The sequence below is a fragment of the Callorhinus ursinus genome, unplaced genomic scaffold (genome assembly GCF_003265705.2).
Source record: "Callorhinus ursinus isolate GAN/ISIS: 27379988/994484 unplaced genomic scaffold, GSC_fseal_2.0 scaffold49, whole genome shotgun sequence".
Taxonomy (NCBI): domain Eukaryota; kingdom Metazoa; phylum Chordata; class Mammalia; order Carnivora; family Otariidae; genus Callorhinus; species Callorhinus ursinus.
The window spans coordinates 2681206-2705838 of record NW_027397111.1 but is presented as its reverse complement, the minus strand read 5'-3'; the positions used below and the strand labels follow the sequence as shown (position 1 = coordinate 2705838).

Below are 24633 nucleotides of genomic sequence, written 5' to 3'. Positions count from 1 at the left end.
AAAGACTGTATGGGATGGGTTTGGCAAGGGGTCCTAAAGACTGTATGCTGTGGGTTTTTTTTTATCAGATGGCAGAAGTATCAGGATAAGAGCATGAGCCCCCACATACTGGTACAGTGCTGAGGGTCTGTGTCCGGATAAGCATAGGCTGGCCAGGCAGAAAGCAAGCCCTCCGCTTCCTATCACAGACTATGTTATCAGGGTGGTGCGACTGTGGTCAAGCCCTAGTCTTCTTGTTTTTGTCTTTTCCCCCAGCTTTATTAAGATATAATTGACGTGTCATATTGTATAAGTTTCAGGTATACAATGTGATGATTTGATATATGTATTTGTTGTGAAATGCTTAGCACAATAAGGTGAGTTAACACATCCATCATCTCACAGTTGCCTTTTTTTGTAAATGTGGTGAAAATATTGAAGATCTACTCTCAGCAACTTTCAAATATACAATATAGTATTGTTAATTATAGTCACCCCCTGTGTTGTATGCTCGATCCCTAGAACTCATTCATCTGAAAATCTGTGCCTTTTAACCAATATCTCCTCATTTCCCTCAACCCCCAGCCCTGGCAACCACCATTCTACTCTCTGTTTCTATGAATTCAGCTTTTTTAGATTTTACATATAAGTGAGGTCATATAGTATTTCTCTTTCTCTGCCTTATTTATTTCGCTTAGCATAATGCTCTTGGGGTTCATCCATGATGTTGCAAAAGGTAGGATTTCCTTTTTTGTGGTTAAATAATATTCCACCACGTGTGTGTGTGTGTGTGTGTGTGTGTGTGTGTGTGTTTGTGTGTGTATATATATATAATATACACAGTGTCCCATATATATAACATATACAGTGTCCTATATATATTATTTATATATATCTATATTTATATATATAATGTGATATTTCCATATTTCCATGTCTCGGCTCTTGTGAATTATGCTGCAAGAAATGTGGGGGAGCAGATAGCTCTTTGAGATACTGATTTCATTTCCTTCAGATATATACCTAGATGTGAGATTGCTGGATCATATGGTAGTTCTATTTGTAATTTTTTGAGGAACATCCATACTGTTTTCCATAGTGGTTGTACCAATTTACACTTCCACTAACATTGCACAAGGGCTCCCTTTTCTCCACATCCTCACCAGCATTTGTTATCTCTTGTCTTTTTTGATGCTAACCATTCTGACAGGTGTGAGGTGATATCTCATTATAGTTTGATTTGCATTTCCCTGATGATGAGTGATGTTGAGCACCTTTCGTGTATGTGTTGGTCATTTGTATGTCTTCTTTGAAAAAAATGTCTATTTGAGCTTTTCTACATTTTTAACTGATTTTTAAATTTTTTTTGTTATTGAGTTGTAGGAGCTCCTTATATATTTTAGATATTAACCCCCATATCAGATGTATGGTTTGCAAATATTTTTCCCATTCTAAAGGTTGTCTTTTCATTCTGTTGACTGTTTCTTTTGCTGTGCAGAAGCTTTTTTAGCTTGATATAGTCCCATTTGGGTTTTTTTGGTTTTTTTTTTTTTTTTTGCTTCTGTTGCTTGTATTTTCTTTTGTTGTTGACAAATTTAATACTCCACGTTTATCTTGATAACGTGAATAACACAACCTCCTCATCAACAGTGTTGTGAGTTGAGTTGATTCTCATTCTCATATCCATCAGGCAGATATGCTCTCCTCAGGTGGTCTGACTTAGGTATGTAGCCTCTGTTCTTCACTTGGAGACAGGAAAACACGGACTGCTGGGAGATCAGCCTTCTCAAGTGCTGATGTTGGCTTCAGGCATATTTTTACAAAGTCCTGGATAACACTGACATTCTGTTTGTGCAGTACTTTTGCATTGAAGGGGTGCAGTTAGGGGCCTCTGCTTCATTCTCACATTTTGCTCTTCAAATTCTGCCTTCCTCTTGGTGTGAGCTTTGGACTTAAGGTGGTCACTAATGGCAGCCTTGAGAACATGATTCAGAACCACATTGCAAGAAGGGCAGAAGAGTTTTCCTCCATCTTTGTGCAGCTCACTTCCAAACTCAGTGACTGGATCCAGGGGAATCACATACAAAGCAATCTCAGAACAGTTTCAAGCAAGTAGTGCTGTCACTACAAATCTTCCCATTCCAACTCTGAATAGGGTTTCCATCAATTTCCAGTTTTTTTCATCTTGATACTTAGCAGTGAAGGGTCTCCAGTGCAAAACCAGAGATGCTTGAAATCCTGGCACTTTCCTTTGTTCAAACCCAGAGATGCCTTCAAATCAGTTTTTGCACAAGTGGTGATGGGGAAAGAGTTTGTGGGCTTGCACCCTATTTCCCTGTGGTGCTGGGAAGTCATGCTTTATGTAGGATTAGAGTGCCCATAGGGGAAGTGGATGAGACCCTGCCGGAAAGGAAAGGAGGAGGAAGAAAGAAAGGAGCAAGGGGGTGAGGGAGGAGGAAGACCCTTCCCCTCTATCACAGTCTTTGTTATTGCCCCATTGAGCCCCGGGTGTCCACCATGTCACTGTCAAGACCAATTTCAAGGAGTTTTTCTCCTATGCTTTCTTCTAGTTTTACAGTTTTAGGTTTGAAAATTAAGTCTTCAATCTATTTTGAATTAATTTTTGCAAACAGTATAAGATAGGGGTCCAATTTCATTCTTTTGCATGTGAATAGTTTTCCCAGCACTGCTTATTTGAAGAGATTCTTTTTTCCTTAGTATAGTTTTGTAATATAGTTTGAAATTAGAAAGCCTCCAGTTTCATTCTTTCTTAAGATTGCTTGGGAGTGGGGCACCTGGGTGGCTCAGTCGGTTAAGCGTCTGCCTTCAGCTCAGGTCATGATCCTAGGGTCCTGGGATCGAGCCCCGCATCGGGCTTCCTGCTCAGCGGGGAGTCTGCTTCTCCCTCTGCCACTCCCCTCCACTTGTGCTCTCTCTCTGGCTCGCTCTCTCTCAAATAAATAAAATCTTAAAAAAAAAAAGATTGCTTGGGAGCCTTTGTGGTGCCATATGAATTTTAGGATAGTTTTCTCTTTCTGTGAAAAAATGCCATTAGAATTTTAGTAAGAATTACACTGGGTCTGTAAATAGCTTTGTGTAGTGTGGACACTTTAACAATATTAATTATTTTCATCTATGAACATGGTATGTCTTTCCATTTGTTTTTGTCTTCTTCAATGTCTTTCATCAATGTTTTATAGTTGTCAGTGTACATATTTTTCACCTCCTTGGTTAAATTTATTCCTAAGTATTTTATTCTTTTTGATGTTATTGTAAATGAGATTATTTTCTTTATTTCTTTTTTAGTTTGTTATTAGTGTATAGAAATGCAACTTTTTTTTGGTATGTTGATTTTTAATCCTGAAACTATACTGAATTCATTTATAAGTTCTAATAGTTTTTTGGTGTATTCCTTAGAGTTTTTTATATATAACATTGTGTCATCTGCAAACATAGGCAGTTTTACTTCTTCCTTTCTGGTTTGGATTCCTTTTATTTCCTTTTCTTGTCTAATTGCTCTAGCTAGGGCTTCTAGTACTATGTTGAATGGAAGTGTTGAAAGTGGACACCCTTGTCTTGCTTTTGACCTTAGACATTATTTTTCTTTTTCAGGAATAATCTTGGTTATACATTTCAGATGTAACTCATGAAGCTGTAGGAAAAAATCCTATGGGGATTTGATTGGGATTACATTGTATCTATACATCAGTTAATGGTAAATTGACATTTTCCTATCTATATATATGAAATACCTCTTCATTTATTTTGGCCTTCTTTAATATATTTTAATAATATTTTTTTCTCATTAGGAAACTTGCATGTTTTAAGATTAATTTGTATACACCTTACATATTTTTGTTGTGCTTGTTAATGCTTTTTCTTCTAAATTTCACTTTACGTTTGTGCCAGTGTCTAGGACTGTACTTGGCTTTTGTATATTCATTTATGGACAACTTCCTAAGCCATTTTATGAATTAAAATAGTTTATTTGTAGATACTTTTGAGTTTTTTATATTCATAACGAGAGTGACTTGCTAGTTCAAGCTACATTTTAATAAGAATTAGGGAATGACATCATATGTCCGGACATGAACCCCTGGAGACTTGGCTTGCCTAGTGGACTACAGGTTTGTGTCTGGTAGACCCAGCTCTGTGTAAGGTGTGTGACTGGGTAGACACAGAAGAGGCCAAATGCAGCCTCCACGTACTCCCTTGGCTGTATGCTGTTGAGCATAGGCAGATGTGGCAGCCTGTGGAAAATCATATCAATTGCAAATAATGACAGTTTTGTTTCTTTCCATTCTTATAAATTTTCTTTCTTTCTAACTAGCTGAGATATTTAGTACAATAATGAATAAAAGTTAGTGGGAACTGGGCATTTTTATTTTGCTTTTGGTCTCATAGGAAATGCTTTCAACATGTTGTCATTAAGTATGTCATTCCTGGTATATGTTTTTCTTGGTAGATGCCCTTTAATCAGTTTAGAGAAGATCTATTGTATTTCTAGTTTACTAAAAGGTTTTATTATAAAGAGCTGTTGAATTTTATAAAGTTGTTTTTCTTAATCTATTAAGATGATCATAAGGTTTTTCTTTTTTAGCCTATTAATGCAGTGGGTTTCATTAATATATTTTCTAATGTTAAAACAGCTAAAACATTAGGCTAAACCAACTTGACCATGGTGTATTAGCATTTTCATATACAGCTGGATTGTTTGATGATATTTTGTTTAGTATATTTTCATCCATGTTCATATATGAGACTGGCCTATAAATTTCCTTTCTTGTGTTTTTGCTTAGTTTCAGTATGAAAATTATGTCAGCCTCATAAAATGAATTGAGGTGTGTTTTCTTTTTTCTTGTTTTCTGGAAAAGTTTGGGTGAGGTTTTTTTTTTTTTAATGATAGAAAGTCATTTGTGAATGTCTCTGTGCTTGGTGTTTTCCTTATGGGAAGATTAATTTATTTCATGGTTATGGATCTATTTCTTCCTGCGTCAATTTTGGCTAATGTATTTCTCTAGAAATTTGTCTTATTTATGATTTCAGTGATATTGCAGAATATTCCTGTCCATATAATATCCATAATATTCTTTTATCTTTGCTGCACTGTAGTTATAAATTCCTTTTTATTGCTAATATTGTTTGTGTTTCCTTTTTTTTTCTCCTGACCTTTCTTCCCTCTGACCTTCCCAGAGTTTTGTCTATCTTATTTGTGTTTTAAAAAACTAACTTTAACTCTATTGATCCTTTCATTTGTGTTTACTTTTTGTTTTGTGTCTTCATTGTGTTTTGCTTCATGTTTGCCCCTATCTTAACCATTTTTCTTCTGCTAGTTTCTTTGGAATTATTCTCTTCTCTATAATGTCTTATGTTGGGGCGCCTGGATGGCTCAGTCAGTTGTGTCCAACTCTTGGTTTTGGCTCAGGTTATGATCTCATGGGTCATGAAATCACCCCTGCGTGGGGCTCCACACCCAGTGGGGAATCTGCTTGAGATTCTCTCCCTCTGCCCCTCCCCCCACCTGCATGTGCATGCGCTCTTTCTCTCTCAAATGAATAAATATTTAAAAAAATAAAATGTCTTATTTTAGAAGTTAAAAATCTTCTAATTTTTATATTTTCTTATTTTCTAATTTAAAGCTGTAATTTTTGCTTTTAGTTTTATTTGTCTGTATACCATATGATTTTTATATATGTATTTTCATAATAATTTGGGTTTGTTTTCTAATTTCTGTTATAATTTCTTCTTTGACCTCTGATTATATGTTTAAAATATCAAAATTATGGGGATATTTATATTGGGGTAGAGATTGCAATCTATTGGATACCAATCATTTGAAATTTGTGGAGGCTTGCTTATGATCTAGTCACTAGTCTTTAAAAAAACATAGAACAATTCATGAATCTTTGAAAAGAATGTGTATTCTTGATAAGTTGAATGCAGTGTTCTATTTATAAACACTAAATCTAACTTGTGTCATTCAAATGTCCTATATCCTCACCGATAATTTTTCTGCTTGAGCTATCAATTAGTGGCAAAATTGTGTTGGACTCTCCATCTGGGATTCTGGACTTGTTCATTTCTCCTTGAAATTTTGTCAGTTTTTGCTTTGTATATTTTAAGATTATTGTTGTTGTTATGTACATCCTCATTATTATATTTTCTTGATGGGTTAATCTTTTTATTTTCATGTAACAAATTTCTTCTTTTCCGTAGTGGTTATTGTCTTGAAGTTTGTTTTGTATTATATGAATACATTAGCACCAGATGTCTTTAGGTAAATATTTCTGTGGATATCTTTTGGAGCATTTAACTTTAAGTTGTTTTGGGTCTTTTTGTTTTAAGGGTATTGTTGCCAGAACATGGCATACTTTCTTTTGTTCCTCTACTTCTCTCTCTTTTTTCTCTATGTGTGTGCATGTGTGTGAGTGTAATGTACACTTTATAATCTTTGCTTACAATTGGCTAGTTTAATTCATCTCCCCCTTACTGTGATTACTATTATTCATCAATACTTGCCCCCCCAAACTTTTTTCTTCTTTTTGATTGCTTTTTTTATTACACATTTTTCCCCTCTTAACTTATTTGAATGGTAATATTTATTTTTATTTTTATGTACATTCTTTTAGTTTATACATAGATATTATCGCATTTATCATACCCTAATAAGGTAACCCTAGATATTGCAGCATTAATCATAACCTAATAAGGCTAAAGTTAATTTACATCTCTATTTTCCTCCTCCTCAAATAAAAGAAACTCAGAACACTTTGACTTACTTTAGTCATCCCCTTTTGAATTTGCATACAGTAAATTAGATTTATCTTTATTTCCCTTACCCCACAAGTGAGGAAGAATTATTTCACATATAGTTAAGGTTTGTTTGGATTTACTCAAATAGTTACAAGTAAGTTTGCTCATCATTCTTTCTTGTATCTCAAATCTTCCATCTGGCATTATATTCTTTCTGCCCAAAATCCTTTAGAATTTCCTTTGTGGGATTTTTAACTGTTTGAAAATGTCTTTATTTCAACCTTACTCTTGAAAGAGAGTTTCTACGGGTATAGAATTTTAGGACAATTATTTCCTGTAATCAGATATTTTCTCATTGTCTGCTAACTTTCATTGTTGCTCCTTAAGTGGTCACCTGTTAGATCAACAGGTTCTCTCTGTCTCTCTGTGTCTCTGTCTCTCTTTTTCTCTTTTGCCCCCTTTGGATGTTTTCAAAATCTTCTCTGTCTTTGGTGTTCTTTAGTCTTATGAGTTTTCTAGGGTGTGTGTTTATTTTGTATTTTTCCTGCTTGAAATTCGTTGGCATTCCTGGATTTGAAGGTTGTTTTGGCTTTCAAAATTTCTGGGAAAAAATTCAGCCACTGTTTCTTTGAATATCACTTTTTCCTCTGTTCTTTTTCTTATTTCCCTTTGGAAATCTGATTAAATATTTGGTAGACTACTTTACTCTTTATTCCTTAGGTTTATTTCACTCACGTTTTCTCTCCCTTAGTCTTTCTGGGCTGCATTTTGGATCATTTCTTTTGTCCTTTCAGTACACTAATTCATTCCTTAGCTGTGATTAATCTGTCCAATGACTTTTTCATTTTAATTATTACATTTTTAATTTATAGAAGTTCCATCTCAAATCTGGTCCTTTCTCAAATCTGCTTGGTCATATTTTATAGCCTTTATTCCTTGAAAATATTTCCAAGACTCTCTTTTATTTCTTGAAACTTAATTCTCTAATTGATTCCCCCCTCTACCCCCTCTGCCCCCACCCAGATAGTGTGAATTCAGGCCACAAACCTATGTGAAGGCCATATTGTAGTCATTAATTCTTGGGAGAGATTTTACTTCCCTTTACTCAGTGCCAAATTTGGGACACTTTTCTTGCATCTTTTGTGTGGAAGATTATTTCTCATTTACCCTTAACATTGAGCTTCTGGTCTTTTGGACCCCTGTTTGATTCTTTCCCTAGTCCCTAGGCTTTGTGCCTAGTTTCCCCTACCTCATACACATGTGACACAGAAGCTTAAGGAATACAGTAGCAGATGTTCTTAGGGCAGATGTTCCCTTCAATTCTTGCTTATTATCCCTGGTTCCTGCTTTTGCTTTCCTCCTGGCCTCTCCAGATTTCTTATCTTTTTGCCAGCTCAGTGATGCATTTTAAAAACATTAAGAACATCTTTATCAGTCCTTCCAAATTCTTATGGAGAAGTATTTTAGATATGTGGTCTGCCATATTGCCAAACATAAAATTCATGTGTGAGCTTTCTCTGTAAGAAGGGGACTCTCTTGTCACCTAAAAAGCAGGGGCTGAAAAATAGTGGCATGGTATGAAGTTCTTTAAAGAGAGGGTGTTGTTTTTATCTTCACTCAACTTACTAGCTGTGTGCCTTGGCAAATTATTGAGTCTTCCTGGGTCTTCATTTCCACATCTTTAAAGTGGGGATAATAGTAGTACTGGTTATTTTGGATTTTTTGAGATATAAATGAATTTATTTCTGTGAAGCACTTAGAAGAGTGCTTGGCACATAGTTAAGTGCCCAATACTGTATTTCATTGAATTTAAGATGCCATAGATTGTAAGACGCCTTGCTACTTCATAAAAGAGAAAATATGCTTTCAATTAAACTGCAACACAATGCCAAGATGCCCTTGACGGAAACATGCATCCCAATTTCAGATGTTAAAATATGAAAAAAACCGCATCTGAGAACCACCTGAGTATAATAAAATTTAGCTATGGTTGTGAATGGGTCCATATGAGCAGAGAAGGCAGTGTCTGAGAAACAGAATCTTAGTCTCAGAATTGATGGGACTTTAAATGTTTATAGGCATTTATTCCATCCTACTCTCACCTCATCAACTTCTGGACTCTGGCTGTATTGTGCATGCACTAGAGTCGGGGTCCAGAGGGCTAATTGTCAGTAGACAAACACAGTATCCCACCATCTCTTCCAAGGCTGAGGAAGAAGGGAGAGGAGCTTCTATTTACTGAGAGACTTCTGTGCCTAGCACACTTACAAATGCCTTCAGCATAGCATTTACTTTAGTTTTCGTAAGTAGGTTATTTCAGATTAGTTGCTGTAACAAACAACCCCCAAATATCAGTGGCTTAGCACATCGTGCGTGTTTCTCACTCACCCCCCCAGCCCCGCTCCCCCAGCCGGACTGACGTGAGTTGGGTGGCTCTCCTCCAAACTGTGTTCAGGTCTCATCTTCTTCCATCTTTTGGCCTTGCCATCTTGTGGTTTCCCAGTTGTTCTGGCGTCACTCAACAGGCAGGGGAAGAAAGAGGGACTTGGAGAAAGCATACATACTATTACAAGATAATTTAAAACTGTTCAAGACCTCCCACTTTTATTGATTCTTAGGGAATTTTGGGAGGGAGAAATTACTCTAGGTTAGAGTGGTTGGAGAAGGCCTCTCAGATGAGGTGGGATTAGAATTGAGTCCTGAAACATTGGTATTAACCTGGAGATAGAAAAAGACAATTGAGGGGATTTTGGTCTGGATGTGTTGGGGTGCCATGACCAATGCATAACATTATGGAAGGCCAAGGTGTTTTCGGAGAACCACGGAATCCCCTGTCGGGTAATGACTAATACCTATTGAGCTCCTACTCTGTACTAGACACCTTGCAGTGCACTGTTTGGATGCTACTGTGACATGTGACCTACTGTGACATGTGACATAAATGAGCCTTGATAAGACAACATTCTGTGAATGGGCTGTTTTTTTATGTTTGACTCATTCAATGCCCCAGATTGTACGCTTCTCTCCCCTATGTCTTCTTTCCCAAGGGGATATAGACCCCCTCAACCTGGGGCCTCACCGTGACTCAGAGAGGGAAATAGCTTGCCCAGTGTAACCTCTGAGCATGATTTATGAAACAGGATGTATCCGAATTTTCACCACGCTGGAGCTATTCAATTTTCTCTAATGGCTTTTATCTGAGAGTTATGTCTCTTCGTGGCAGTCACGACCAGTAAGTCATTAGCTCAAAGTATACTGATTGTTAATTTTAGCACCCTGGGATCTGGGCCCAGGGAGAGAGGGCTCTCGCTTTTGCAAATCAGAGCTAAAGAACATTTGAGCATTTGGCTAACATTCACATCAGGAAAAGCTAGAAAGTAGGAAGGGATAACCAAAAAGTTAAAGGGTAAAAAGAAGTTGACTAGCTGGATATAGTTCAGGAGGCTGTAGAAAGGCCTCCATCTGGCTGCCCCGCTACTTTGAGGTACTTGTCTTCACCAGGAGAGAAACAGAAACAGCCTTCTATTGAGCACTCCTGCGTGCCAAGTATTTCACATACGTGATCTCACTGATCCACACCGTAGTGCCACAAGGAAGGAACCATCACTTCCGTTATCCTTCTTATATACCCCACTTTACAGATAAGGACACTTAATGCCCATGATCACACAGCTAGTTACTGACTCTGAATCTGCATTCTTAAGCAACAGGGGTCTGGATGGGAGTGGCCCAAAGGTCCAGCCTAGCATCTCTCAGGGGCTACCCTCCGCCGATGGTCCTGGAGGTCTGGGATGCCAGTTGCTTACTTCTGACCCTTAGAAAGTCAGCAGCTTAAGGCCAGCTCCCATATGCCAGCAACTTCTGTTTCCTTGTGTGGTTCAGGGCTGGGCACTCCTCTGATGGGCAGCTGGGGTGTCAGGACGGGCCCACCCTGAGGTACAGGGTGGGGGGCTGCATGGCTTTCCAGGCTCCAGGAATTTGGGCTTCCCTCTGGGACTGTTATACATGCTTCTTCAGGAGAGGCTGTCTGGGGCTTGTCTTTGACAAATTGGAGCCTTTTAGAGGATGGGCGGTCATACTGATCAGGGACCAGGGCACATGGGCCTCAGCAGCGAGAGCTAGACTCTGGCTCCTTTCTCTCAGACCTCTGGGGACTCTTGGGCATCTCTGTATCAACCTGCCTGGCTCATTCCAAGACTGAGCTGATTAGCCTAGGAATCCCTGCAATTTCTCTATCCACTGCTCATTCCCCTGTGTTGATAGCCGCAGCAAAAGAGAAAGCGCATGAGTAACTATCCCAGTTTTATAGATGGGGAACTGCCAGAACAATGGATTTCCCAGGGTAAATCACTCTGAGCCTGGGTCGGTCTCTTGGGGCTCTAACCACACAAAGCCTTCTTTGGATTTCCCATTGGGAAGCTGACGGCAGTGAGGAGACCGAGGTGCAGGTCCCAGATACAGCTCAGCTGCCGTGTGACCTCAAGCAGATCTCTTCCCCTCTCTGAACGTGTCTCTCCATCTGCCCGTGTTAATCTCTGTGCTTCAGTTTCCTCATCTAAAAAATGGGGATAAGAAGAGCATTTACCACATTGCCTAACACATAGTTAGCACCCTAAATATGTCTCCTTTTCTCCTACTCATCATTATTATTATCATTATAGTTATTATTACAAGGCAAGAATCTCTAAGGCCTCCTACTAATTCTAATACTCTAGCGTTATGATGTGAGCTCCTCTAGGAAGGCTGCCTAGATTGTGGCCGGAGGCTAGAGTCTTACCCCTGACATATTTGTGCAGGTGGGATTCTTGTTACCTTTCAGGCAAAGCCTAGAAGGTACATGTATCCAGTTAATCAGGGGGAGGCTTGGGGCCTTTCCTGTGCTCTGTTGAAACTGTTCTGGCTCTGAAATTGAGGAGCAGGGCTCAGGTCTGGGTGGTCCCTACCTGATGCATGGTCCTTTTGGGCTGCCCAGCCACGGTGTTCAGAGCCCAAAGGGCAAACCCAGCTCTGGGAGCCCTGAGTCTATTCCACCCACTTGCTGGACTCTGTTGCCTGACAGCTGTAAAGGGTCACTCAGGCTTCCTCTAGAGAGTCACTCTGTCTATATTTCATGAGGCTCAGTCCATTCGGTAGGGCTAGGTGACAGCTTGCTTAGTTTCTTGTGCCTCCCCTGGGAATGAGGGTTCTTAAAGTATCTGATTGCTCAGGATGCTGACCACCCCAGCTAGCAATACTGAAATGTCTCGATGAATATTGTCACCCTCCCACAGACCAAGAGGGCCTCGGGTCGGAGCAAGGAGGGAAGCTCATTGTCGTTACCTCCCAAAGCTCATTGCAGCCACCCTCCTTTCTACCCCTAAGTCCCCATGGCTCTAACCTCAGGGCTTTTGTGGTCCCCCTTGGGAGTTGCATCTATCTCTTAAATGGACCCCTGCTGCTGGCCTCACTCCCTGGAGTCCATCCACTTACTGGTCACCATGGGAGCTGAAATCCCACTCTGACCGTTTCAATCCCCTACTCAAACAACCTTCAATGGCTCCCTATCATCCACAGAATAGAGTCCAGAGAATCCGTTCCTTTCATATGCAGGACCACAGAGGCACCTTCCTTCTAGCCCCCTGGGAGAGATCTGGGTCTCTGAATCCTTGCTTTATTTTCTGGTCTTTTTGCCACTGTTCACATTGCTCTCCTGGCACTGAATGTCCTTGCCCCATCTTCACTTGGCAAAATCCTACCCTGCATTTAAGACCCAGTTCAGATGTCACCTCCTCTAAGTCTGCCCTACTTCCCTGACTGAAAGTGGCCACTCCTTTTTCTGCATTCCCACGCCACTGGGATGGTTTCCTCTAAACTCCAGCCCCAGCCTGGAGTGCTCACTGTAGCCTTCTAGAAACACTTGCAGTTCCTTAATTTTCCTATGCTCTTCGCTCTGTCCCCACGCTCTTCCCTCCACACCTTCCCCTTTCCTCTGTCTCCAAACTCCTCTTGCAAGGGTCAGTTTTGAGGTCATGGCCTGAGAAACTTGCCGTGACCCCTTCTTCCCACCTTCCATTCTCACCTAGTACTGCTGGGAAGCCCTCTGGACCTCCCTTAGCACCTCCTTGCCTTTTTTTTTTTTTTTTGCAGTTTTTGCAGTTTTTGCCGTTGTCATGCAGCTGCCTCTTGTCTGTCTGTGTGGGAGAACCTGCCTAGTAGAGCACAGAGCTAGGGGTGGAGAGGGAGCCTGCCCAGCCAGGTATGATCAGACAGTAAGGACTACAGAAACTCAGGAGGGGGGCTCCTGGGTGGCTCAGTTGGTTAAGCGACTGCCTTGGGCTCAGGTTATGATCCCAGGGTCCTGGGATCGAGTCCCGCATCGGGCTTCCTGCTCAGCGAGGAGTCTGCTTCTCCCTCTGACCCTCCCCTCTCTCATGCTCTCTCTCTCATTCTCTCTCTCTCAAATAAGTAAATAAAATCTTAAAAAAAAAATAAAAAGAAACTCAGGAGGGACGGGTGGCTTTGTCTCAGTGGGTGTTAGGATGCTGAGCCCTTTCCCTGCAGTGTGTATGGTTGGAAAAGGCCCTCCCACAACCCTCTCAACAAGTACTCAAAATGTGGCAGCATAGGCACCTGTTTCTCATTTACCAGCGAGGAGGCTGGGGTTCCTTCGGTAAGAACCCACCCAGCCAGTCAATAAGAGTTCATCAATCTGATCGATCTGATCACTTTGCACCCGGCACCTGTCAGGAGGGGGGGTGGGGGATACAGCAGGGGGCAGGACAGACCTCTGGTCCCTGCCCCCAGGATCCTTAAGGGAGAAAACTTTAAGCTATGAATTTCAGTTGTTTAATTACAATTGTGATAAATTCTAGGAAGGAGAACTAATGAGGGGGTAGGGGATCACATAGTGAGGGACTTGACTGAATCCCCAGGTCTCATTCCCCCCCCCCCACTCCCCTGGCTGCCTCCTCCCTGTACCTAGCACTGCAGCAGAGCTTAACCGCTTTCCACAATATTTACTGTCCTGCCCTGTTGACAGCCCTAATGGATTCTGCAGATTAAATAATCCCAGCCCTGCCTTGAGCCATACCAGGATTGGCCCATTAGACAGTGGCAGAAGCCGCCCCTGTCCTGGTTCTAATTCAATAATTTACTGTAAATCGCCTACCATTTCCTTCTTCCATTTTTGTTAGCCAAATGGAGGTGAGCAAGGGCTGCCTCTAAGAGGAGGCAGGAGCAGAAATGAGCTGTCCGAATGAGCAGTTGTCACAGCTGGCATTGAATTAAATCGGAGACACCTAAGGCTATAGGTCTATCTTGTAAACTAGCCTCTCCTGGCGGGGGAGGCATTGCCAAGAGCCTCCAAGGTGAGATTTCCAATGAGTTAGGAAGGGCCTTGGGCAGGGTTGATGGTGGGGAGGGAAGTGATGAAGTTTCCGCTTTTTGCTCACTCCTGCCTGTGTCCTTTCCACCTCTCTCAGGGACAAGGCAGCATCTCTGCCCTGAGATACATTTCTCAACTCCTTCTTCCACAAGGAAGAACACTTCCTCTTTGTGGCTACCATGTGCCAAGCACATGATCCCTTTCCTTTCCTTTTCTTTCCTATTTTCCTTTTTTTCTTTCAGTCTCTTAGGGGCTTTTGCAAGTGATCACATTTAATCCTTATGAAGCTCTTAGAAGGCAGGTATAATTGAGAGAACCACATTCATGGGAGAGTCATGATTTTCTCAAGGTCACGCACCAATCTGGTACAGAGTCAGGATTTGAATCCAGATCTGACAGACCCCAAAATTCAAGTTCTTTTGTGACACCACTGAGGACAGACAGTGGGGAGCAAAGGGATTACCTTGAATCCATTTCCTGACATGCTGTGTAGCTTTGGAGGCATTGTACTTGCAACCTCTGCTCACTCGGATGAATCCAGCCTAGGGCTTAGGGGAGGTGGCTGCCGGGGCAGCAGGCTGTGGGGGCTTCTCTGAGGGCTGCATGCTTGAAACAGGCTTCTCTGTAAAGCTAGTGATACGTTAGGCTTTAGCTGGGACTGTGGTTTCCTCATCCCCTGATTCCTTTAGGGCCCACAGTTGTCCCCATGACTCTCACAGAAGGAACCAAGAAATAAGGAACCGAAGAGACATGCCCACTGTCTGTGCTCTCCTTCCTGCCACCATTTGAGTGCAGTGTTGGCAATCTGAAATGAATGTTGGCCATTCCTTTTTCCAAGGACTGTTCTTCTGTCCTCTGGCGGTGTCATGGAGGACCGGCACCAGTCGAGGCTGGAGGACTCCCTGTCTGGGACGTGGGACCCTCAGGAGGCACCAGGGAGAAGGAAGAGAGTTGGAGGGCTGTGATAGCTGGGGGCTGGGTGTGGTTGCCACCGTGGAAGGTTGTCAGGCTTCCTGTTAGCAAATGAAGGACCTGTGTCACTTGTTTGTTGCCATCACCCCCTCCATGTGCTCTAGCACCTCCCCTCAAAATCCTAAAGCTGGGATCCTCAGCCTCTGTCACCGACAGCTGTGTGATCCTGAGCAACGCACACACATCCCCTGAATTTCAGAGTCTCGTCAGTAACAGGGGGATGATGATAGTATTAAATGAGTTAATACTATATGAGGCATTTAGAATAGTGCTTGGCTCACGGTACACACTCAATAAATATTAGCCATTATTATTATTAGATACATTTTATAAATATCAGCTGGGTTAAACTCTTGGTACTGCCTGTCTCACCTTCCAGATGTTCTCTCTTTCCTGTTCCTTATCCCCAGTGCATATGAACTGTGGTTCCTCTGAGAGCTAATCTGGTTCACAATCCTGGCTCTGACCATGCAGGTCATCGTGTAGGATCCTGGGCCCAGGCCCACATTGAGCAAGATGTGCTTTCAGGCATCAAGGAGTCTTGTTCCACTGGGGGAAAGAGGCAGGCATAACTAATACAGTCGGTAAATAGGGCAGTGATGCAAATGCAGCCCAGATGTCCCCAAGAGTCTTCCCCAGCCCCTGGGAAAACCTGCAATCACAGGGACCAAGGTTTTGTTTCCTGGATGGCCCCACTGGCACAACCAGTGGGGAGCCATGGGTGAAATGGATGAACAAGGACATCTCACCAGGGCATTTTAACGAAATCAAGATATATCAGGTTTATCGTCGCATTCCCCTCTGCTAGGAGCCCAGTGGTCCCTAATGAAAAGGAAGCAGATTGTCTGGGCCTGATTTGTTCCTCCTGTGCTCTGGCTGGCTTCTGTCTGAGGGGCTCACAGATCAGCAATTGGGAATCTGTTCTAGAATTTTATGGTCACTGAGCTATGTTTCTAGAATCTACCTCTTAGAAATTCAGATCATTCTCTTGCATCCAGGTTTCTGCTCATGACAGCTCCCCCTTTGTCTGGGTGCATCAGATACGACTTGATCAGATCCAAAGTTCCTCCAATACCAAGGACATGCTTCATCTCCTCACAGAACCCTAACTGGATCACCCTTTGAAGGGCCTTGGAGCTTCCTTACCATCTCCGTGTTCTCGCCTATTTTAGCTTGAATTCCCTCTTTGCTGTTTATACGCTGCACCCTTTTCTTCTTGATGTTGGAGATGGAGGTAAAATAAGATCTGCTTGCTCACTGCTACCTGATGACATCATAGCATTCACTCTGAGGAGTTGGTATTTTCCTTTGGGGTTCTTTAGTCAAGCACGTCAGAAGGGGAACAGTTACCTCCTTTTGTTGTTTCTAGCTTTTTCTTTTGTGCCATCCTTTTCAGGTTGCTGACTCACTGGGTTCCAAAACTCTACTTTTTCAATCACGATCATAACACTAGAAATAACAATGGCGATACTGCTGGTGTTGATGGACACTTGTCGAGCATCAACAAAGCTTTGTGTGCTCTGTCTCATTTTCTGCATCTCCCTCAGCAGAGCTGACCACAGGGTTGAGTGCACAGAGCACTTTCAGGGCATGAGACTAACAAAGGCTGCTATTTACTGCACTCTTACCCTGGCCTGACATTTACACAGCCCTGATCTCAGGTCACTGCTATCATAGCCCCGTACAATAGATAGTATTATTCTCAGTTACAGAAAAAGAAATAGGGCTCAGCATAAAGGTATCAAAAATGTATTCCACTCATCCTTTCAACAGACACATAGAGTGTTGGCTATATGGCCGGCCCTTGGCTTACGGGGTTCATAGGGTGGTGGGACCCGCAGACCGAGAAACAGACATTGGGAGTGAGTCTCTGGAATTACATAATGCCCTAGTTTATTCTGAGCTCCTGGCTCCCATACTTTCCAGATCGACTCTCTGCTTCTTTATTCCAAGCATCATAAAGGGTACTTTATGTCCAGCGATGTCACTGTTAATTAAAGTCCTCCTCCGTTCTTTTCTCGCAAGGGTCATTTGTACTCATGGAGTAAGAGCTTAATTTTTCCGGACTTATCCTACCATTCTTAACTGTCTCTTCCCACAAGCTCATACTTGTGTTTTCTCGGAAAGTCGTGAAATCTGCTGTCCTCCAGTTCAGGGCATGCTGGGTGATGGCCAGTCCTCTCCTGTGTTGCTCTACCCCAGCAAAAGTGACAGAATCTCCCTTTTCCTCGGGGAGGGCTTCCTCACTGTCTTGGAGAAGGAGAAGGCAGAGAGGTAGGAACAAGGAAGGGACAGGTGACAGGAGGAGTCAAATAAGTGGAAGGACACTTTTGTCTTGGTCCAATCTGTGAGACACAGGCAAGTCAGATGGGTCCTCAGTGCTGGGATTGGAGGCCCCTAAGAGCCTGGTTTACCTTTATCAGTTAGGCTGCTTTTGGCTGTCCACTAACAAAACCTTCATTTTCAACAACAACCACTTTCTTATCTTACATAATAGGTAGGCCTAGGGATGGGCCAGACTCCAGGGTTCATTGATTCAGTGGCTTGGGGATCAAGGACCCAGATTTATTATTCTCTGCGTGCCAGCTTTATTCTCCCAGCTGGGTCCTCTCTTGATTACAAGACAGCTCTAGCAGCAATGAAGTGACATGCTTCTTTGCTCAGGTCCAAGGGGAGAGATACTGTCTCCTTGTGGTTTGCAGTTAGGAGAAAGAAAACTTTTTCTGGAAGCAGTCCTGTCATGGCTCATTGGTCCAAATTGAGTCCCATGCCTATTCCTGAACCAGTTACTAGCAGTTTGGGTGAAATTATATCATCTGAAGTGGAATGGATTTGGGGAAGCAACCACCATGCTCATTATAGAGTCACATTTCCCAGGCATAATCAAAAAGTGAGTAACCCAGGGCTGTGATGGTTATGGAGAATTAGCATGTAGAGTTTCCAGATTTAGCAAATAATACATGAGGCCCATAAATGTGAATTTCAGATAAGACATAGAAACTTTTAAAGTATAAGTACATCCCATGCAATATTTGCTGGTCTGTGTGTCCCAACATTTGGTACAAAACAAGATGGATCAGGCAAATGTTTGATAATGGGAGATAAAAGACTGTGGGGATTCCTAGTGAGCTTGGGACATAGGACTAAGTCCTACACTACTTGTGTGAGGATAGTGGAGTCTAAACTTTTTCAAAAAGAAGAGGGTGCTGGGGCCTTTCCTCCATACCTGCCTTGCTCCTTGGGGCCAGGAACCGGGAGAAAAAGTGATTGTACGTCTTCTCTCAGGGCATCCGTTGACCCGGTCCTGCCCTCTCTTTTTCCAGGGTCACGACTGCTGTGGGCAGGCTTTGCTGCAGATTGGGATCAACATGATGGCGTTGCCTGGAGGCCGCCACCTGGATACCATCCCTCTGCCGGGTCAGCGGTAAGTCCATCTCTTAGGGCCAGGCCTGCTCCATTTGGCCTCTGGCTGAGGCCCAGCTCCAGGATCTTGAAGTTGCTGGTGGTCCCACCTCTCTGTGCACTGTCCTGGAGAGGAAGCTTAAGGCAAGGTATTGGGGATGCCGTGTTGACTCAGCAAATACTGACAGAACTGGGCCCTGAGACGTGGAGGAATCAGGCATGTCCAGTCCCCCAAGGAGCTGGGGTCTAAGGTGTAGGCAGACAATGAAAAAATAATTGAATGGGGTGTTCTGCTAAGATAGGGGACCCCAGGGGAGGCTCCCTATCCCACCTGGGCCAGGAGGCTGGAGCCTTTGGGGGCACTCGGGGTTATGGAAGCCTCTCTCTGAGCTTTTTGAAAGGACAGTCTACCCTTAGGTGTCTTCTCCTTCTCCCAGGGCACCAGGGAGGGAACAGAGCACAGAGCTGATCCTAGGGGATATTTATTTCCCTGAGTTGGGTTGGGGGAGAGAGGTGGGAAGGAGGAGGCAGGAATACACTGAGCAGAAGTTGAAGCCCAGATGATGAGGTGAGAAGGAGAGACGGGGGCCCCAGAGGTGACTTCACATGGCTGAAAGCCGTGGGGACCTGGCTGGTCCTGGAGGCCAGAACCAGAACCAAAGGGGAAAGTACCAGGGCAGTGAATCCCTGGTGACCAGCTGTCCTGGTTGCCCCAGGACTGTCCTGATTTTGGCCCTGAAAGTTGTGACTTTGAAAATTCCTCAGTCCTGGGCAAACCAGGCTCTTTGGTCATTCTCATGCAGGTTTGATCTATGGAAGAGCTGTGTAATCGAGTGCTCAGGACTTCTGCCTTGCTTTTTTTTTTTTTTTCCTGAGACATTTTGATGGGGCCATTTTGAGGCAACAGAATCCAAGTAGCCCTTGCAAGACTGTTAAGTCATTGTTTTGTTTTGTATGTTTTGTTTTACATATTACAGGCATCACTGACATCTTACCTTTATTCTATCCTTAACCACCTGTCCACCTGAATTATCACATCGTTCATTTCTATATTGTTTGGTTTTTGAGTATATTTCTAAGTGTATGTTGCTTTTAAAATCAGAAAAAATGTTGACTATTTGCTAAAAGTCTACTAGTACTGGGTTAACCTTTATGAGGTCATCAGTCTGCTCCCCCAAAGTCATCCTTATAACAAGGTTTATGGGTATGACATACAGTTCGTGCATGCCATTTTAGAATGGGAAACACTGTTAGAGATGTAGCTAGGAATTTTCTGTGCAGCCTGATGCTGAGAATAAGGGATCATATGGGGGCCCAAATATCTTTCCACACAGTGTGTCTTAGGCAGAGCTCAGAGATGGTGAGAGGCAGACCCTTCAGGATCCACATGTGTTGGAAGAGCTGAAGGCCTTTCATGGCGTGTGAGCAGTGGTCATCAGCTTTGAACTCATGACAGCCTGGTTTCGAAGTCAGGTTCTACCTCCTACTAGCTGTGTGACCTTGTGCAAGTTCTCACACCCTGTCAGCCCTTCAGTTCCTCACATATAAAACGGGGATGAAAAGAGTACCTACTTCATTGGGTTCATGTGTGAACGGAAGGAGTTAGTGTGTACAAAGGGTCTGTCGCGCAGGGAACGCTACATAGGGGGCGCTCTTGTTTATCGAGTGCCTGCTGCATGGCAGCGGTCCACTGTGGCTCTTCATGAAGGTGATCTCAGGGCAGTCTTCTAGAAATCCCTTCCCGGACCCCTTCTGGCCAGTGACCTCACTGAGAAAATAAGAAATCGCCAGCGGACACTCCCAGCAGCTTAATATTTTAAGCCAGGAGAAAGCGGAGCTGTTCTAGTTGAAGTGGAATCGTAGTCTTCCTGGCTCCTGTCCAGACCGGGCAGTAGGTCAGTACCTCCGTACCAGATGGGCAGTGTGTTGGTTCAAAAGCGCCTGGGGAGCTTCCCAGGTGCAATCTGAAGCCAGCCTCTATAAGTGGAGGGCAGGGAGAGACCAAAGAAACAGGTGGGCCATTCCACACTGGTGCGCAGCAGGTTAAACAGACAAGGGAACTTACATATGGTGCTCGTCTTGAGTGGCAGCAAGACGTGTGGATTCCACACCTGCCACCAAATCTTAAAAGTTTATACGGAGGCCTTAAGCGGGTTCAGTCGTGTATACCGTCCAGATGGTCTCAGCATCCCAGCACTATCTCAAGGTTCTGTCCCCTGGTGCCACCTCTGGGAGTGGGGAAGGCAAGTGGAATGCACATTCCAAGGACAGGGTGGGTGGGGGGGAAACCTCTGATGGCCAGGGTCCTGCGCACAGGTCAACTGGTGGCCATGTACTTTCGATGACCTCACCCAACACAATAGGGCTTTGGGACACCTCCTCAGAGCCTCATGGGTCCTGGGATGGTCAGACCAGCACCTATGCTGGGGGTGGGGAAGCTGTGGTCACAGAGCAGTTTAGGACAGTGGTTAGGAGTCAGGATGGCCTCAGCTTAATTCTTGGTTCTGCTGCTTTATTAGTTGTGACCTTGGGCTTTAGTTTCTTCATAATATTTATACTTGCATCATTGGGTTGTAATGAGAATTTCAGATAATATGTATAAAGCATCTGCCTGCACACAGGAACCACTCCATCAGTGTTAAGCTCTCCAGATGAGGACTGGGTCCCTGGCGTAGAGAATTGGGGCAAAGGTAGATCAGACCCTTTCTGCGTTGGGGAACCACACACACTCTCTCTCTCTCCCACTTACAATCTCCTCAGAAGTTTTAAGGATACAAGGAAGTTAAATTACATGGCAATGATTTAGAAATTTGATTAGTATTCTTTTGGAGGCAAACTAGGGTTTCTAACTGATATTATACACACACACCTTGGGAGGAAAAGCTTGGACTAATGTGACCCCAAGAGTTCTAGCTGGCCACAAAGCTGCAATCTGAGAAGAGGTTTGCTTAGAACTTCTTCAGCCCTAAAGTTCTGATAGGGCAGGGTGGGGAGCAGAGAGAAGGTGCTAGTTCCTTTAATATGTTCAGAGCCTGGCCTGGCCAGAATATTGGGGAAATGCAATCCCTGGGCCTACCAGCCTATTAATTGTGTTCTGGCGGCAGGTGCATGAACCATGTTCACAAAGAAGGCTTATGTGTATTCACAGGATATCAGAGGGGTTAATTTATCCAATGCAATGCTGCACTGTGGACAGATAATAGCAGCCACCTCTTCTTTCCTCTTGTTCCAAGCTCTAGAGGCCTCTAGAGTGAGGAACAACACCATGGTTATTGTCCCCACATAAATAATTAATGCCAGATAATTGACTTCTCTCTGCTGTGTTCCTCTGAAACTGAATTTCACTCTGAAGTGCCATTGTTCACTTCAATATGCAAAATAAATAAATACTGTCAAGTTGCGTGGGGTCAGCCAGCAGCTTGGGTGACTCATATGTGTTAGGCCTTTGGTATTTGAGACCCTTATGAATAAATAGCATCAAAAAAGACGTATCTAGGTGCGGGCTCCCGGGAGAAAGTAGAGGGCAGGGCACTCTGGCGTCCCAGGTCAGGGGCTGGGATCCCATGCTGAATCGGCGTGGGTGATAAGAGAGGGAGTGTTAGGGTTCTCGACTCCAACTTTATCTGAATCTCCGGGAAACCTTTCAGCTTTAAAAACAATAAATAAGCCAAAGAACAAAACCCTACTCTTGGAAACGATAATGTGGATCTAAGGGGTTAAAAGCATATAGGCCTTGGAATCAGACTTGGACTCAAGTCCCAGCGCTACTCCCTACCGCTGTGTGACCTTGGCTCCCACTGAACCTGCCTGTCAGATGGCATTCTGTGTGCGGGTTATTATCGCTCTTTTGCAAATGATGGGTCACAGGTTGTGTTCCCTGGGAGGCAGCCTTTGGGATGGAGTTGCGAGTTCAGGATGGTTATTAGGGAGTGCCTTTGGGGCCAGCACCTGGGGTGGGGGGAGAGGACAGGAGGAGGACTCGGGGAGGGAGACGAGGAGCTGAATGACTTCAGCTACCCTCACAGGGAGCTTTGGAATCATGGTTTTGTTCATTGGCCAGGGTGGCCAGGGTGGCCCGGGCCTTCATTCACGTCCCACTTGATATGTCTTTCAAGTGGGCAGCTGTGGGCAGGGCATGACCTTAGATGAGGTGGCTCTGAGACAGTCTGAGGGCCTGACGGCTGGAGGCTTTTAGCTAATGATACTCCCAGCAGCTGGAGGCAACAAGTCCTTCCTTAAAGGGGAATCTGAGCAGCACAAACATCTGCCCCATGAGGAAACTGAGGCTTGCCCAAGGTCAGAGCTTATAAGGAGTAGAGCTTGGATAGATGTTTCCAGATGATGCTTGAGCCTGAGTGCTGGCCAATACTCTATCCTATCTCTTTTCCACAGTGTTCTTGGGGCCATCGCATAAACAAACCATTCCCTCATTCATTCAGGTAGTTGTTTACTCATTAGCCTTCCACAAAATTTTTCTACCTGTATGTCTTGCGTGCAGATCATGCGCCTTGTGTGATGCTTGTGTGCTTAAGGACATGTTGGTGACCAAAGTGGACATGGTCCCTTCCCTCGTGGGACTCACTGATGTATCTCTTGACCTGATCAGGCCTGCATGTATACAAGCATACAACGCGGGTCTTTGGTTTGGGATCGCTCACTGTCAGTGACTCACTTTCTCACCTGCTTTCTGTTCAGCCCGAAGTTTGAGATGAGTTAGGATGGGTGCTGCTGCAGTTAATGGCAAGCGGCCTCCCAGATGGCCTGGCCTGCTGGCGAGGAGCCGTCCAGCTTCTGAGCCACTGGGGGCCACCACAGGCCAGCCTGTCTCCAAGTAGATAATGGCTTGCATGTGTGCACCCCTGGTCTGTGGCTGGTTTTCTGTTGCTGGCCTGTTTTCTATGCCTGCGGTTAAATGTGCAGACTGTAATTGTCAATGGGATAATTGGATATTTTTTCTCTTGTTTAAACAGAAAGGAAGGCCAATCAAAGTTAGAATCGAATTCCCTCACTTCTCTCATCTCCCAAGAGAAATCCACAGAGACACAGGCATGACCTTGAGAAGGCAGAGGGACAATGATTCAATAGTTATTTTTAGGAAGAGAGATTGGGTTTAAATTTCCATACAGTGCTGGGAACTGGGCTCAGAGAATTATCGAATGTTAGTGCTGGAAGTTTCCTCAGATCCCATCATGATGGTGGGGAAACTGAGGCTCAGAGAAGGGAATGGAGCTCTCAAAATACTCTTCAGGCCCCCACCTTCCCATCTGTGTAGTCCTGCCTTTTCTAAACTAATCCTTAAGCTGTTTCTAGAAGTGCTATGTCCTAGCCCCAGTGGAATTCTCATGTGGCAGTGATCTGTAGTAGACACCAGTTTCATTCATTCACTCATTCATTCAGATGAAATCTACTTTGGACTAGGAATTTACTTTGGGTAATTTTCCCTGGGTTGTAGGGTGATGATTTATGTAAATGTCATCACCCTACTCAGTGATAAATGTCCATGTCCTGAGGGCCGAATTATGTTCTGATTCATAGCTATGCTCCTGTGATTAGAATGTACACAGTAGGAGCTCAAAGAGTGGTTGTTGAATGAATAAATATTTAATAGAATTTTGATGAATGAATGACAAATGGCTGAGGAGTCTCAGGTGAGTGTGAGAAGTTAAATTAAATGGCTTGGATTTTGTTCCTTTCCCCAAGACACTCCTGTCTCCAGCAAACTACTCTCATTCTTTTTGGTAGAAAGTTGCTGCTTGGAGGGAAAGAGTAAGCTAGTTTTATCTTGATTAATTTAAAGCCTCTTTCTGAGTGGAAGCCAAAGATTTAATTGGTTGATGGAGTCAGAGAGCTGGAGAGAGATTTTTTTTTTTCTTCTAAAGAAAAGTAATTCAGAAATATTTTTAGTCTTTGGTTTTATGTTTACTGGAAAAAAAGTCTGCAATTTCATCATTAAATCTCGTGCAGGAGAATACACTGCAGTGGGGAGCATGGACTAGAAACCAGAGGCTTCCCTCTCTCCCTCCCTCCTACTTTCCTTCCTTCCCTCCCTCCCTCCTTCTTTCCTTCCCAGCCCCGACCCTTCACTAATCTGCTGTGTGTCATTGGACAATCCTTCTTCCTCTTTGAGCTTTAGTTTCTTCTGAAGATGAGGAAGTAGGCAAAAG

At 43.5% G+C, this 24633-nt stretch overlaps 1 protein-coding gene and 1 pseudogene across 4 annotated transcripts in view; one reads left to right on the top strand and one right to left on the bottom strand.

Annotated features, from left to right (window-relative positions):
* The window catches only part of INSC (INSC spindle orientation adaptor protein), a 119544-nt gene that overhangs the window by 12312 nt on the left and 82599 nt on the right, over nt 1–24633 (top strand). For 3 of the 4 annotated variants that reach the window (XM_073883019.1, XM_073883020.1, XM_073883017.1), the window contains exon 2: nt 18391–18491. In XM_073883019.1, the coding sequence (XP_073739120.1) occupies nt 18436–18491 (56 nt within the window). In that variant the 5' untranslated portion in view covers nt 18391–18435. Of the gene's footprint in view, nt 1–3645; nt 3695–18390; nt 18492–24633 lie in introns of those variants that run through there. The other variant, XM_073883018.1, reaches the window with a different exon arrangement.
* On the bottom strand, nt 1623–2119 carry LOC112806179 (CGG triplet repeat-binding protein 1-like; annotated as a pseudogene).